The 15,764-nt window shown below is 46.9% G+C and overlaps 1 protein-coding gene across 2 annotated transcripts in view; it reads left to right on the top strand.

The window, feature by feature from the left end:
• DNAH11 (dynein axonemal heavy chain 11) overlaps nucleotides 1-15,764 on the top strand; it is a 315,578-nt gene that overhangs the window by 264,738 nt on the left and 35,076 nt on the right. For both annotated transcript variants that reach the window (XM_027872105.1, XM_027872104.1), the window contains exons 66-68: nucleotides 10,977-11,181; nucleotides 12,037-12,201; nucleotides 15,098-15,238. In XM_027872105.1, coding sequence (XP_027727906.1) covers nucleotides 10,977-11,181; nucleotides 12,037-12,201; nucleotides 15,098-15,238 — 511 coding nt within the window. The remainder of the gene's footprint in view (nucleotides 1-10,976; nucleotides 11,182-12,036; nucleotides 12,202-15,097; nucleotides 15,239-15,764) is intronic.

The raw sequence follows: 15,764 nt of genomic DNA, 5'->3' as shown, positions 1-15,764 counted from the left end.
ACACACACACACAGACACGCACACACAGTGACACACAGACACACACACAGTGACACACAGACACACACACAGTGACACACAGTGACACACACAGACACACACACACACACACGTATCTATCTCCTTTTGAGGTCTCTTCAAATATCCCGTCAACATCAATGGAAACAGACTGACTTCAGCGTGGCTCCATTAGTTGGCTTACACAACAGTAACCATTTCTGTTTTAAGGATCCTGTAACTGATTAGTAAATTATTTATTTTGAAAGGTATGATGCATAAAATCAATCTGTTTGCAGTGACTGACAAGCTATAATTGTTTAATAAACCAGCATGCACTCAGACATAAATTTAAAACAGCTTAATAAGCCATTTGACAAATCCTGCATCCCTTAACACAAAGCTACCATCATTGCAACCAGTGCTGATGTATTTATCGTTGCAGTGTGCAGTAACCAATGAAGGGTTTGCTTATGCCGGGAGGCTCTGATGGATGCTACCAAAGATGGGGAACAGTAGCATCCACTCACTCCTTAGCTCATATTCTTTGACTTCAGCCTCAATCTCACAACTGGAGGAGAGTGACCTCAAATTCTCCTCTTTTTCTCTGATTTCTTTGGGTCTTGGCCAGATGGAGGCTCCCAGGGAAATGGGTAATTGGGACAGAAAGAACTAAGATTATTTGAAGATCTTTACAAAGATCAGCAGGGGGCAGCAGCATGAGGACACCATGAGAAGAGAAGAGACACGGGGTCTCAGTGGTCTGGGACGAGTGAGTTGCCTTGGACATGTGTGTTCCTCCTGTAAGAGTCTAAGTTTGTGCCAGTCTTCCCTCAGATTCTGGGTGTATTTGTAGAAGAGTGTACCCCAGGTTTGAGATGGGAATGTTTGATAGCTATAGTTCTAACTATGCTGTCTTAGCCAATAGATAAATAGAGATCAGGCACGTCCTAAGCACACACTCTGTGCCAGGCACTGTGCTAAGTGCTGGGAATGCAAATGCAACAAAAAGAAAGATAGTTCCTGCCCTCAAGAAGCTTACATTCTAACTGGAAAAGGCAACAAATACTAGGAAGCTGATAATAGAGAAGGAGTACTTTGCACACGGGCAAAGTCAAGAAGTATTCCAATGAGTCATGGGCTGGGCTGGCATTGGACTAAGAATAGCTGGTATGGGGACTTCCTCAAATGGATATTCTAGAAAAGAACTTACCAGTTAGAAGAGGAGACCATGGGGTGAAGGTATCATCAGCATGAGAAGTCTGCCAGGGCAGAAATCGAGAAGTACTGTGGGGAGTCATAGTTTCATTTAGGGTTAGGGTTAGAGTCAGAGGCACAAATGCCTTTGTTTTATACTAATTGTGTCTACTGGCTAACCACGAAAGATAAGCTCACTGATGGGGGCCCATCAGCAAGAGTTATAGGCATATGGACTCACATGTATGTTGAAACTTGAGAGAAGTTCTACCCCTGAGGATCCAACATGTAAACCTATGAGTGTCAAGTTGGGAAGGTAGCCCAAATGGTGGAATATATAGTCTAATCTTCTCATTTTACAGATGAGAAAGCTAAGAGTCAGAGAAGAGAAATTATTTGTTCAGGGTCACATAGGTAGTAAATGACAGAGGTGAAATGTGAACTCTGATCTAGCACTCTAGGCATGGAGAAAGCATGTGCAAAGGCACATAGGTAGGAGATAGGTGTATTTGGTAACCATTCAGGAGGAAAAGCAAGCAAATGAACATTCTGCCCTCTACATGTTAACTCCCCTAATCAAGTGTAAACTCTTTGAGGGTGGGAATTATTCCTCTTCTATTACGGTATCAAGTGCCTAGCACAGAGTAGGCATTTAATAAAGCCCTTTTGATTGTTACACACTCTACTTCTTCTCTCAGACCTTCGCTGAGTAGGAGGTTGTCTGTCCGCTTCTTCTGTGGGGTTGTAAATCTAATGCCCCCAACAAACAATTGTTATTCTTGGTGTCTCCCACTTAGGGACTTGCAGCTGATGTCTTGCCCTCCTCCAAAGTCGGTGGGGCTGTGCCCAGATGGAGCTTTGTTTTCCCTTGTTTTTTCTCCTTTTCAAGTTTTGGTCACTGGTGGTTGTTTTTTCGATAGCTGACATTGGCTTTTTTCTTCCTAATAACACAAGTCGGGAAAGATAGATACAGTCATAGTCCAAAAGTTAAAGTTCATGAATAATTGGAATGTTGTAGAGTATGGAGTAATGAATACTAATTACTCCTTTCATGTCTGACAGTTCCCCGAGGACCAATCCATCAGCCCAGACTTTCATTTGGTTCTGGTAATGGTTTCATCAATAGTACATTAATTCTGTATTTGAAAAGATATACAGTGGGACCTGACCCACGTAGTAGATACCACTGTCATAAAGCAGCTACAGTCCAACAACAACGGAGTAATTACAAATAATTAAATCTACCGAGCTTCAGACAATCCTAATTCTAAGTAAAATATATTTTATGGTGTCAATTGACAGAAAACATGGCGGGGAAGATTTATCAACGTGTCCTCTTTCCAAAGCAAATTTGCTGGCTTTCACATGTGAGGGCTTGAAGAAGTTACTTCACAGAACAAAAAGTTCTGTTTCTTCATTCAGTTCCAGAGTCCCATTAGACAAGACAAGACTGTTCTGGGTGCTTTCTTCATGGAGCGTGCTGGGGTTTTAAAAACAAACCAGCCCTGCCCTCGAGGATCTTACGTTCTCCTGGAGAGTGGGAAGTAGCAAGAGATTAAGTAGATAGAGAAGAATTTAGTGAGGCACAAGTGGCTAAGAAAATTTGGGAAACCGGGAGGAGGTGGCTTAGCCGCTGAGCCGTGAACGAAGTCAAGGATCCAGAGACTCTGAGAAGAGAGAGCATTCTACGCATGGCTGTTCTAGACATGCCTGTACAAAGGCTGGGAGTGAGATACTGACTCCAGGGAAAAGCAAGTGTGAAGGGGAATGATGTAATATCAGTCTAGAACAGTGGGCTGGAGCCAAATGCCAAGCTGAGAGTTTGCGGAAGAAGGGAATCAGCATTTATGTAGCACCTACTATGTGCCAGACATCATGTTAAGCTCTGTACCTGGATCATCTCATTGGATTATTTTCATTTGTCTAATTCTTTCTACGATCCCATCCCTTAACCACCTAACACTTAATCAGGCCATTCTGATGTTTCAACTGAACCAGTTGTACCTTATTCCAGAATCCCTGGAAAACCAGTTTAAACTTGAATTTGGGCAGTGAATATTTGGAATTTCTTAGGTTTGAAAAGGTAATTGTTTTTCCTTTTTGTTTAATGTACCTTTTAATGAGCTCATTAAAATAGCATGTGCTTAAAATGAATCACTAACCTCGCTAATGGAAACAGTCATCTTTGATCATGATCATCTAAATTTCCTTTTTTGTGGAAATATGTTCAAGGCCATCTATACCCTATGAGTTGCAAGCTTTTTTTTTTTCTCTTAAACTCCCGTTCAGTGACCAGGTCTCACAGAAGTCAGTTCAATACAACAAGCAGTTATTAAGCACCTTCTGGAGCCAGACATTGTGCTGGATACAAAGACAAAAGTCAAATAGTCCCTGACCTTGAAAAGCTTACATTCTATTGAGGGGAAACAACAAGGACATAGATAATTAAATTTAGAATGTGTGCAAAGTAATTTCTTGGGTAAACGCCTCTAATTGTCCTGGGACTAGTTAAAACAGGCTGTTGTAAGTTAAAATGTTTAATAATAATATCACAACAATCCTGGGAGGTAGGTGCTTTTGTTATCCCCATTTTACAGATGAGGAAACTGAGGCAGCAGCAGCAGTAAAATGACTTGCCCAGGGTCAAACATCAAGGTTAAACAAAGATGGTTGTCTTCTCATAGACACATTCTGTTTCTGTGAATCTCTTTCCGAGTAAACACAGATGATCTGTCGGTAAAACTAGAATGGGTCATTCGAAGCTCCTCATAGCACAAGGAAGGCGACTCATGTGAAACCCTTGCATGATTAAAGGTCAATGTTTTCACTGTGGAGCTTCTGATCTTTTTTTGGAGAACCACTTACTCTTAAATAGATGAATTTCAAGGTATAAAATGTCCTGCCTCTTCATTCACTCCCTCTAAGTTGTCATCAGGAGTCTTTGTCTCTTTCCAATGATGGTTCCTTTTATAACAACCACCACCACCACTCCAACAACCACCATAACGGTTACCAACATCACCACCACCTGAACCAACCCAACAACTACCAGAACAACCACCAGCACCATAATGACCATCACTATCACCACAACCACCAAACCCATAACCACCATTACAACTATTACCAACAACTCCCCGCCCCCTGCCACCATCACCACAATCGTTATATTGCACTAAATATGGTCATAGTTAATACTCTTCAGATTCTGAGTTTTTCGTTTTGTGTTAAAAGTCTTTCCATTTGGGGGCAGCTAGGTGGCTCAGTGGATAGAGCACTGGCCCTAAAGTCAGGAGGACCTGAGTTCAAATCCAGCCTCAGACCAAACACTTGACACTTACTAGCTGTGTGACCCTGGGCAAGTCACTTAACCCCAATTGCCTTAAAAATAAAAAAGCCTTTCCATTTTTCTTTATATTTGCCCTTTGTAGAATCCCATTCCATTGTCATTTCGTCTCTACCTCACTCCCAGGGGTCCACACTTACAACTCCAGGGCCTTAGTGCATCTTACTTAGACTGTTGCCACAGCCTCCCGCTTGATCTCTGCCTCCATTCCTTTCTCTCCACAGTCACCAGTGATTTTCCTAAAGCACAGGTGTGACCATGTCACACCCTCCATTCTGTGAACTCCTTGGTTTGGCTTTTAAAGTTCTACATGACCTGACCCCATGTACCTTTCTGGCCTTATTGGTCCTTATTCTTGTTCCAGCCATTCTGGCCTTCTTACTGTTTGTCATACATAACACGACCTCTCCCTTTGCCTCACAATGACCTGGGAGGTAGGTGTTATTATTGTCCCCATTTTAGATGAGGAAACTGAAGCAAACAGAGGTTAAGTGACTTGCCCAGGGCCATACAGCTAGTAAGTGTCTGAGGCTGGATTTGAACTGAGGTCTTTCTGACTGCAGTGCCAATGTTTTATCCATTACTCCATCCTAATAGGTCTGACATCATTGATTTACATTGTTTTTAATTATCTTGTGAGAAGTTATCTTTTGATAGAGTTTTTTAAAAGCCCCTGACAAAGTAAAACCCCCACACCCACATGTCTAGTAAATATGACGTGTGCCAGGAATCCAAGACTCTCTAACCCAAGAGCTCTGACCCGTCAGAAGACTTGAGTTCAAATCCTAGTACCAAACCTTACTGCATATGTGACACTGGGCAAGTTGCTTCCTCATCTGTAAAATGGGAATAATTGTAGTTGGACTTTCACAAGGTTGTTTGGAGGGAAGGGCTGCTCCATAAGGCACAAAATGGCAGAACCAGTGGCTTTCATCCTTGTTTCATTGCTGAATATCTCTAACCTAAAAGGAAAATGATCACTTGAGATGTTAACTTGTTTTCTTAAGCTTTGACTTTGTTTTCTATACAAAAGCACCTGGGGAACACAGATTGTGTGGGTGAGTGTGTGCGTGTGTGTGTGTGTGTGTGTGTGTGTGTGTGTGTGTGTTTCCCTTCCCCTCTTGGAGGGCCCTTTCTGCCATGAGGAGGAACACATTGATTCTTACCTGTTTGGAACAGCGAGACAGTGGGCTCCTTTCTATTCAGGTCTTCGCTCCCTGCCCTGAGCACCCCGCCGGCGGGGTCCTTTTCGGCCAAAACCTTTCTTCCCCCGAGTTGGGCTTGACCAAGGCCCCTCCTGCTGAGGTTGCTAAGTAACCGCTCCTCGCCTCTGTTTCCCTTCTCTACATCCATTCTGTTGCCCTCCCTCCTTAGCGGCTGGAGGTCACTAGTCCAATCGAGACCCCTTTAATTTGGAGCAGCAGGGTTGGCCGTAAGGCTTTTAGAGGTCCATTGAAAAGTTTCTTGTGTGAGTTTTGTGTGTGAGAGCATGTGTGTTTGGGAGGGGAGGCCGCTCCCCCCGCCCCTGGTGGGTGAGTTTTATTGAATTTCTAGGAAGCCCCCTCCTGCCTTTTTACCTGTATAGAAATGCACTGAAAAGCATTGACAGACTGTGTGGGCCATATTTTCCATCAGGAAATTGTATCAAGGTCATCTAGTACTCCTTTTAGAGATGTGGAAACAGGTCCAGAGATGATATGGCTTGCCCAGGGTTACACAGGAAGTGTCTGAGGTGGGATTCAAACCCAGGTCTCCTGGACTCCAAGTCCAAAGCTGTATCCACTGTACCACACTTACCTTTTCTGCTGAATTTCACTGGTTTCAGATCATTGGATTTAGAGCTAACAGACACCCTAGGCCCAACCACCTCATTTTACTGGTGGAGAAACTTTAGTCTCCAAAAGTCAAGTGGCTCACCTAGGGCCTCACAGCTACTTAGTGTCTGTGATGGGACTCAACCCGTGGCTTCCTGCTTCAAAGTCCAAAGCCTTCTCTGCTATAGTCATTGAATCCCAGAGGGCTCCAGAGGGCCTTCATCCCTTTCTCTGATCATTGGAGAGATACACTACAGATGGGGAAGCTGAGGTGAGTCACTTTAACCCTCTGGGCCTCAGTTTCCTCATCTGTAAAATAAATGGGGAGGTTGTAAAGTAGTCTTCCTCCAGCCTCTTCATGAAGGCCTCCAACCATGCAGATCCAGCTGCCTCTCTGAGACAACTCATGCCATGCTGGGATCATTTTCCTTGCTGGGAAGTTTTTTCTTACAATAAGCCTACTGTGTGATACGGCTGCCAAGAAACCTATGGAATCATGGGCTTTGCTAACAGAATCCTGGTGTCCAGACCAGGGAGGTGACGGTCCTGGTGTTCTGGGCCCTGGTCCAACCCCAGCTGGAGTCTGGTGTTCCGTTCTGAGAACCCCCCTCCCAGGGCTGTTAGGACGATCAAAGGAGACAGTAATTGTAAAGAGCTTAGCACAGCACACGGTACACAGTAGGTGCTTAATAAACGCTTGTTCCCTTTCCTTCCCTTTTGCTTGCCATATACTAGGCACTATATAATTATACGTATTATATTACATATTGAGCACTATGTAATAATTGGCTATTAGTGTTAGCTGTATTCTACTGATGGATAACAATTGGTACACAAAAAGAAATTCAAATCCTAACACGCATACAAACACATTTTGGGGTGGAGGCAGTACCAACGGGGAGGGGGGCGAGTCAGAAAAGGCCTCATGGAAGGGCTTTGGTAGTGAGTTGGGCAGAGTGCCCCCCACCCATGGAGCCATGTGGCCTACCTGCGGAGGTGCACCTTCGCTCTGATAGCCCTTCTGGGAAAATGTGGAGGCACAAAAATAGGCAGGGGGGAGGGAGGGAAGGATTCATTATTGAGTGAAAGTCTCCATAAGGAAAGAGCTACTCACAGGATATACGAGTTTGATTATTGAGGAACTCAATTTAACGAGCACTCATTGGGTACCTCCACCACGCGAGGCACGGGCAGGGTCCTGCATGGACCTGCCCTTAGAGTCTTACATTCTGGGGGTCCGGAAAGGCTTCCTGGAGGAGGCAGCCCCTTAGCAGAGCTGGAGGAGAGGGAGGGATGAATTCCAGGCCTGAGAAATTGCTTCTACAAAGAAGCAGGAGATGAAGCAGCAGGGAAGACGTAAGGAAGGACAGGATGAAGCCACACATGCGTGTGGCTTTCAGTGCCAACCGCTGGAGTGTGGACTTTGTCCTGGGGCAGTCTGGAGCCAGCGGAGTTGATGGGCAGCCCTGGGCTTTAAACCCTCCGTGTTGTCAGGCTCACTCTCTGGGAGGAGTGGGCAGCTCCACGGTACCGTCTTCCCTCCCCGGTGCCATTTGAGGAAGGTCTGAGACACGCCAACACGGCCGCAATGGGGAAGAGCCCCCACCTCCATTCTTGTGAGACGGAAGGAGGGAATTAGCGGGATGGCCCAGGGGAGACGCGCTAAGCGTCTCTGAGGATCTATGCGGCAGGCACATGAGGAGGAATTAGCTTCATTTTGCTTGATCCCAGAAACCAGCTAGAAGCAGCGGGTGGACGTTGGCAAGAGGTAGATCTTGGCTTGATGGAAAGAACAGGGAAGAAATGGTGAGCGTCACCCCCAAACGGGTGAGGCTGAGGGTTCCTCTTCAAGCAGAGGCCAGATGACCACGGGTCAGGCTTGGCACAGTGCCTGGCTCCTGTATGTGCTTCATCAGTGCTATTGATGCGATGTTGCAGGGACCAGTTAGACTAGATTAGACCCACCTCCTCTGATTCTACGAGCCTATGTAAAGGTCAGTGTTATGTATGAACCCTCCTAAAGAAGGATGGCACCAATTCAGCCCAGTAAACATTGGCTCCTTCAAGGTGCAAGGCATTGCGTCCACGATGCACGTGCACAGCCCTAATGGCCCTGTCCTCCACAGGGTGTGTGCTCTGAGCAGTTTTTCCACAAGTGGAGAAAGTTGAGGGTTAAATCATCCAGGTTCTCTCGTGTGGTCCCCCTCAGGACCACCTGTAAGGCTAATAAAAGGTAGAGGCGCTGGACTCGTGGTCAGCAAACAGCACCCAAGGTCACCAGTAGCCTGGGATTGTGGACAGACAGCGGGACCAGGAGTCAGGGACCTTGGACGCTAGTCCCAGCTCAGCCACCCACCCCTCGAGGTGGGACTTAGACAGATGACTGCCTTCTAGGGCCCACGCCTCCTACTCAATCAAATGACTAGATCGGGGTCATAGGAAGGACCTCAGAGGTCAGCGGTCATCTTGTCCTGGCCCCTCGTTTTACAGAAGAGGAAACATGAGAGAAGTGAAGTCATTGGCTCAAGGTCATATTTACGGTAAATAGCAGAGCTGGGATTTGAACCCAGGCCTCTGACTCCTGATGAAGCACTTTTCCCAGGGAACCTCTCTACATCCTCTTCCAGATCTAAAACCCGGGCCGAGAACGTGTGACTTTGATCTCGTTAACAACGTCATCTAATACGCTAGCCCACCACAGCATTTGTTGAGATTGCAGAGATGGTAAAAGTAATTTAACATCCATTCCTAGATAACCCGAGAGGCGCCTCCCCTCCCAGAGAGCGTGCCTGGCCAGTCATCCGTGTTCCGACTTTCTTTTTCTTACTCGTCTCTCCCTCGACTTTGCCCAACCCCGGAGCTCCGCGGCTGCTCCTTCCGTCCTCCACGTTACAACCTTTGGATCAGTGTCTTTCACGGAAACAGCACCGTGATTCTGTTGTCCTTCTCCCACCCCTCTGGTTAACACAGCTGCTGCTTAGATCCTTCGAATCACAAGAGAGCGTTCGCCCTCCATTCAATTTTCCCGGCTTGGCAATTAACAAAAAAATTAACCTAGCAGCAATGATAAAACCCACTGAGTCAGTATGCATTTTTTGTCTTTCATAGACCATGAACATACCGATTGAGGATAATTGATTATCCCTGGGAAAATTTTCTAAAAATCACAAAACTATGAAATAGTGTTTCAGAGCAAGCCTTAAAGCGTCAGCCAGACCTCACCCTTCTTTCATTCGGGCAGCATTGGGCCGTGGTACTATCTAACCCCTCACAGGACAGACTGCCCTTTCTACCTTCCCTAACACAGGCTCGATGTCAGGAGAAATGCTTCTGTGTCTGTCTGAGGATGGAGAGAACACCCTCTCCCTGGCTGGCTCCTCCTAGCTATGCTCTGTCTCTGTCTTTCACTCTCTGGGCTTTGGGGACTCATTCAGAGAATTGGAGAATCTTGGAGTTGAAAGGGGTCTCATTGACCCAGGCCTAGTCCAACCCACACCAGAAGAAAGGGCTCTCTACAGCCTACCCAAGAGTTGGTCACCCAGCCTTGGCTTGAATACCTCCAGTGATGGGGAGCTCCCTACCTCCTCAGGAGGAAGCCCATTCTCCTTTGGGGTGCTCTCTGCAACCTCAACAGTTGGTCATCCAGCCTTGGCTTGAATACCTCCAATGATAGGGAGCTCCCTACCTCCTCAGGAGTAAGCCCATTCTATTTCGAGACGGTCTTGTGGTTGGTAAGTTTGTTCTGACTTCAAGCCTAACCTCTTTGCCAGTTCTACCCAGTGCTCCTGGTCTTGCCCTTTGGGGAAGAATGAATCTGTGTCTCTCTTTGACCTGATTCCCTTCCAGACAATTGAAGATAACCCTCAAGTCCCCCATGAGTCTTCACTTCTCTAGGGTAAACATCCCTAGTTCCTTCAGACAATCCTCAGAAGGCTATGATTCACGGCCCTTCACTGGCCTGACTGCCCTCTTCTGGACACTGTAAGTTGTCAAGGACCTTCCTGAAATGCCATAGACACAATAGACCCTCCTTGCTAGGGGAAGCATGGGTCTTTTGCCAAGCTACCCTAAAAATGGGAGCTGGGGAGAATTTTGAGAGTGCAGGTCTTGATTTGTAGATAAAAAGTTTGCTGTATTCATTAAGTCAATCAACAAACATTTCTTAAGTGCTTACCATGTGCCAGGAACTCTCCTGGGCCCTGGGTACACAAAGACAGGTATGAAACAATCTGTCTTGAAAGAGCTGACGTGCCAAACAGGCTCATAGATTCAGGCTTGAAAGGACCTCAGAGGCCAAATCCACAGCACTCCCATTTTACAGAGGAGGAAACTGAGGCAACGGAGGTTAAGTGACTTGCCCAGTGTCATGTGGTAAGTATATGAGGCAGGATTTGAACTCAGGGCTTCTTGTCTCAGGGCCAGTGCTCTATCCACAGTGGCGCCGCCTTGGGGACTCAAGTACTTGGTGGCTAGGGGTAAGCGGGAAAAGAACTCTGTCCTATGAGGACTGTAAAGCCCTCTTGGGGTCTGATTGCAAGCCATGGACAGGGCCAAGGGTCAAGGCTGATGACCAGGCGTGCGCTTCTCTGAGCCTCTGTGTCCATGCCCACCCACCCCCTCAGGTTCATCAGGATCGGGGACAGAGAATGTGAGCTCCACCCAAATTTCCGGCTCCTTCTGCACACCAAGCTGGCCAATCCTCACTACAAACCTGAACTCCAGGCTCAGACCACCCTGCTCAACTTCACTGTCACCGAGGATGGTCTGGAAGCCCAGCTGCTGGCAGATGTGGTCAGCGTGGAAAGGCCTGATCTGGAAAAACTCAAGGTAAGAAAGGAAGACACAGGAGTCGGACACAGCATTTCATTTAAGCACCTAGCGTGTAAAGAAAGTGTGGCCTAGTGGATGGGGAGTGAGCAGGTTTGGGAGCCAGGAAGGCCTGGGTTCAAGTCCTGGCTCTAACCCATGCTAGCTGTGTGACCCAGAGCAAATCCCTCAACCTCTCAGGGCCCCAGGCAGCTCTCCAGGACAGGAAAGTGCTTACCTGCATCGGCAGAAAGAAGTTCCCTGTCCCAGGAGATCGCAGGTGTAGACCTTTTCTCCGTTGCTCTCGTGTGCCAGGTAGTGAGGACACAGGGAAGCTGCCCTCTTGGAGCTTTCATGCTAGGTGGGGACATGGGGACCAGTTTAGACACGTGGGACCGCTAACTTTACTGAGGAACCTGGAGAGTGTAAGGGAGGGAGCTGTCCAGGGGAAGGAGGGATGCTTCTGGGTAACTGTGATAACTGACCTCAAGCACAGGGGAGGTCTCTGTCTGGACGAAGGCCAGGCCGTGCTCAGACCGACAAAGAAGGGAGAACGTGGACACTCAACCAGTGTGGACGAGGCAGAGTTTGTGAAGAGGGTGGGGAGGGCTGAGGGGCTCAGTGACTTGCAGTCATAAGCTGGGAGCCAGCAGGGACCCAGGAGACCCTAAAATCACAGATCAGGAGCTGGGCGGGGCTTAGAGGTCATCAAACACGGCGACCGATGAGAATATGGCCAAGACAGGTTACTGGTCCAAGGTCACACGGACGACCTGATCTGATCTTTGTCCCAAATCCCAGTGACCTGCCCCTCCAGGGTAGATGACAGACAGCCCCCCTCTTTCCTCCTCTTTCTTCTTTCTGAATTTTTGTTAGTCGGTCCTGACAAAGCAGCAGAATCACTTTAAGATCCAGCTGAAGCACCTGGAAGATGATCTTCTCCTCCACCTGTCCACAGCGGAGGGAAGCTTCCTGGATGACACGGAGCTGGTGAAGAAACTGGAAACCACCAAGTCAACAGCGGCAGAAATAGAACTCAAGGTAGGCTTCCAGGGAAGGGTAGACACAGACGGACCCAGAGCTGCAGGGCCCAGAGGCCGTTGAGTGCAACCTCTGCATGTGAGGAAATTGAGGCACAGAGAGGCAACCATCAGAAGTGGGATTTCATCACATACAAAGTGCCGGCTTGTATTGGCAGAGGGAGTTTTCTCACCAGCTCCTCCTGGTGCTGATGAAATCACAGGTCCAGTCCCTATCAATATAAATGTGTATATGCATGTAAGAATATGTATACACAAGTCACCATATGTGTATATACACCACCATACTTATACATAGTTAGAGAAATTTGAAGAATTACCCCATTTTATAATCTTACCAGTTTTCTCATTTTGAGTACTGAATTCAAATAGCATATGTGACTGCATGTACATACATGTATATATTAATATGTAGACACAGGCATGTGTGTATATACATGAATGCACATATGTGTTTGAATTCAATACTCAAAAGGAGAAAATCAGCATTCCCATCTTGAGTATCAAATTCCAATAGCACACACCTACATTTGTGTGTGTATATACCCACACCCCTCTGGGCTTTAGTTTCTAAGGAGAGAGACGGGCAGAGACGGACAGAAACACAGAGAAAGTAGCATTTAAAACCCACTTCTGACACTTACTGCCCAGAAACCTTGGGCATGTCCCTTAACTTCTTTGAGCCTCAGTTTCTTCATCTGTAACATAAGTGGGTGAGGTCAGAAGGCTTCTATGGTCCCTTTCGGCTATCACGATGGAAGGTGAGCTCCTGATTGGTACCAGTCGGCCTTGAAGGCCTCAGAGGTCCTGTCCAGCTCCAGGGTTCTATCAGGTCTTTCTGTGATGGCCCATTGTTCAGGAGAATGTATCCTGGGGCTGGCTCCAGGGCCCTGGGGAAGAGAAGCAAAGATCCGGAAGGAGAGTGGTCCTAACAACAGGAAGAGAACTGTCAACGAAGACAGGCCACTCCTCGGAGGCCTCGGCCCTAAAGCACCCTCCCCAGCCCCCAGCAGCGGCTCCCACGTGCCCATCTGCCACCATGTTCTTCACAGGTCAAACACAAATTTTTCAAGAATACTGAATTCTTAAGAATCCCAATACTGAATTGGAAACCAGGCAGGCCCCCTGGACACACCTATCTCAGTCTCCATAGGAAGGCTCAGGGTAGTACAGAAAGTAAGATCCTAGCTTTGAAATTCATTTTAAAAATTAGAGAATTTCTGAGTTAGAAGAGACCTCAGTGGCTAGAGAGCCCACCCTACGACATCCCTCTGGAGCCCATCCAGACTGCTCTGGGGAGGGGGCTTTTAGGGGGGCCCTAAGGGAGCTCATTCCTCTGCCAGAGGGCTCTGATTGTTGGAGACTTTTCCTAACATAAAAGCCTCAATCTGCATCCTCACAGGGCTCCTGGTTCTGCTGCCCTCTGGGACCAAGAAGAACAAGGCTAATCCCTCTTCCAAGTGACAGGTCTTCAAATCGGGAGGACAGCTCCCATGTTCCCCAGCCCCCAGTCATTCTCTTCCATTGTCCTGCCTCTGGGAGGTTCCAGACATCCCTCTCTATTGTACATCACTGTGTTCCCTCCCGGCACCCCCAGGATTAGGCAGATCTGCAAAAAAGACTCGGCAGAGGAGGGGAAGGCCTTGGAAAAATATGATGTCTTTGATCAAAATCTTGTCCTGAAGAAAAGAAGAAAGTGTTCAATTCCTCAAATAGAAATGAATGAGCTTGCTTCTCTTTTGTGGTAGCTCTGAATATGCCTAGAGGCGAACCCAGAGGCATAATCTAAATAAAATTCTCTGGGAGTTTGGCCGCTGAATCCAAAGGAGATAGTCAGAATTGATAGAAAAGCCTTTTTTTTTTTTCTCCTTTTTAGTCCAGTGTGGTTGTTGGATGTATTTACTGTTGACCTTGGTTAGACCAGAATATCTGGTTGGCCAATAAAGTTGTTGGCATTGAATTGACTCAGCAGCATTTTAATAGGCATGCCTAGATCTAAGGAAGCTTTTATGGGCCAAGACTGGCCAAGTGCTAGGCCCCTTTAATCTACCCCTCCCTCCTCTCCTGGCAAATTGCGAACAACCACAGTAACAAAGTCAGACTTGTTTCCTTTCTACAATTTAATACTCCCACTGGATTTGATCTTTCCAGCATGGGCCTTCCCTCCAGTGATGAAGACTGCAATCCCTCCATGCCTGCTCACCTTATGTATCTCCATAATTTTGCCACAACTCAACTCGACAATATAAACAATCAAAATGAGAACGTGTAAGATAATTCATGGACCTACAGGACAGCTTCATGGTGTAGTGGATAGAGTGCTGGGCTTGGAGCCAGAAAGACCTGAGTTCAAATTCTGCCTTAGACCCTAGACAAGTCATTTAACCTCTATTTGCCTCAGTTTCTTCAACTGCAAAATGAGGGTAATAGTACCTACCTCCCATGGGTTGTTGTGAGCTAATAGCTATTATATTTTTATTATTTTCTCCAGCTAGAAACAGTCACCTAATCCAACCCCCTTCATTATACAGACGAGGACACCAGGACTCCAGAGTTCAAGGGATGGCTTATCCCAGTTAGCATTTGAGCCCCAGTCCTCTGACCCTAGCACCTTGATTCTTTGCTCTGTGCCGCCCTACCCTCACCATTTCTAACAGCCAGTCCTACCCTCCATTCTCTCTCACTACGTGGCTTAAACAATAACAAAACAACAATAATGTGTGTTTAAAAATATGAAGCCATACATCTCCGAGATGCTGCAGCTTCTGGACTCCGGCCACGGCCCGTCTTTTATGTCCGTCCTCACCTCTCATTTCAAACATGTCACTTCCTCGCTCAGATGGTAACAGGAGGCCCAAGAGTGATCTGATTGGTTTTTAACACGTATCCCAATCCAGGTGGATGAAGGCAAAGAAAATGAAGCCCGAATTAATGAAGCCAGGGACTGTTACAGACCAGTGGCAGGCAGAGCGGCCCTTTTGTACTTTGTCATTAATGACCTCCGGAAGATCAATCCCATCTATCAGTTCTCTTTGAAGGTAAGGTCATATTTGCTAGCGCCCTTGTAAAAGTTGGGCAGGTTAGCAAGCTCCCCTATGGGAGCCCAAGGCTTTCTTTTACAAAGTGCGCTGCCGTTGGCAGGGTCCCTGTGTGGTGTGGAAACAGCTCCTCTGCACCTGCCCCACCCCCGCCCCCTCCCCACTTCTGCTCAGAACTCTCATCGCCATTTTACATTTCTAATTTTCCTCAAAATAAGTCAGAAGATTGCGCTCGAGGGATGACAAAAGAGTATATTTTTGCAGCACACCAAAACAGAGGCTTGACTTTCTATTAATTTTTCTGTGAGCTTGGGATTTACTCCTCTGTGCAGATGCTGAATTCGCAAAGCAGAAGGAAGCCCCTTGAGGGCAGAGGAGGCTGTGGGTTTGTTTGGTTGGTTTTTTGTCTTCCAACCCCTAGCACACCGCCTCACATACAGAGGGCCCATAATCAACGAGTATTTAGGCCAAAATGTGCCAAGCGCTGTGCTAAGTAGACAAGATAGAGACAAAAGTGGAAAAATCC

The sequence above is a fragment of the Vombatus ursinus genome, unplaced genomic scaffold (genome assembly GCF_900497805.2).
Source record: "Vombatus ursinus unplaced genomic scaffold, bare-nosed wombat genome assembly UNPS02014799.1, whole genome shotgun sequence".
NCBI lineage: Eukaryota > Metazoa > Chordata > Mammalia > Diprotodontia > Vombatidae > Vombatus > Vombatus ursinus.
This window is presented reverse-complemented; position numbering and strand designations above follow the sequence as displayed.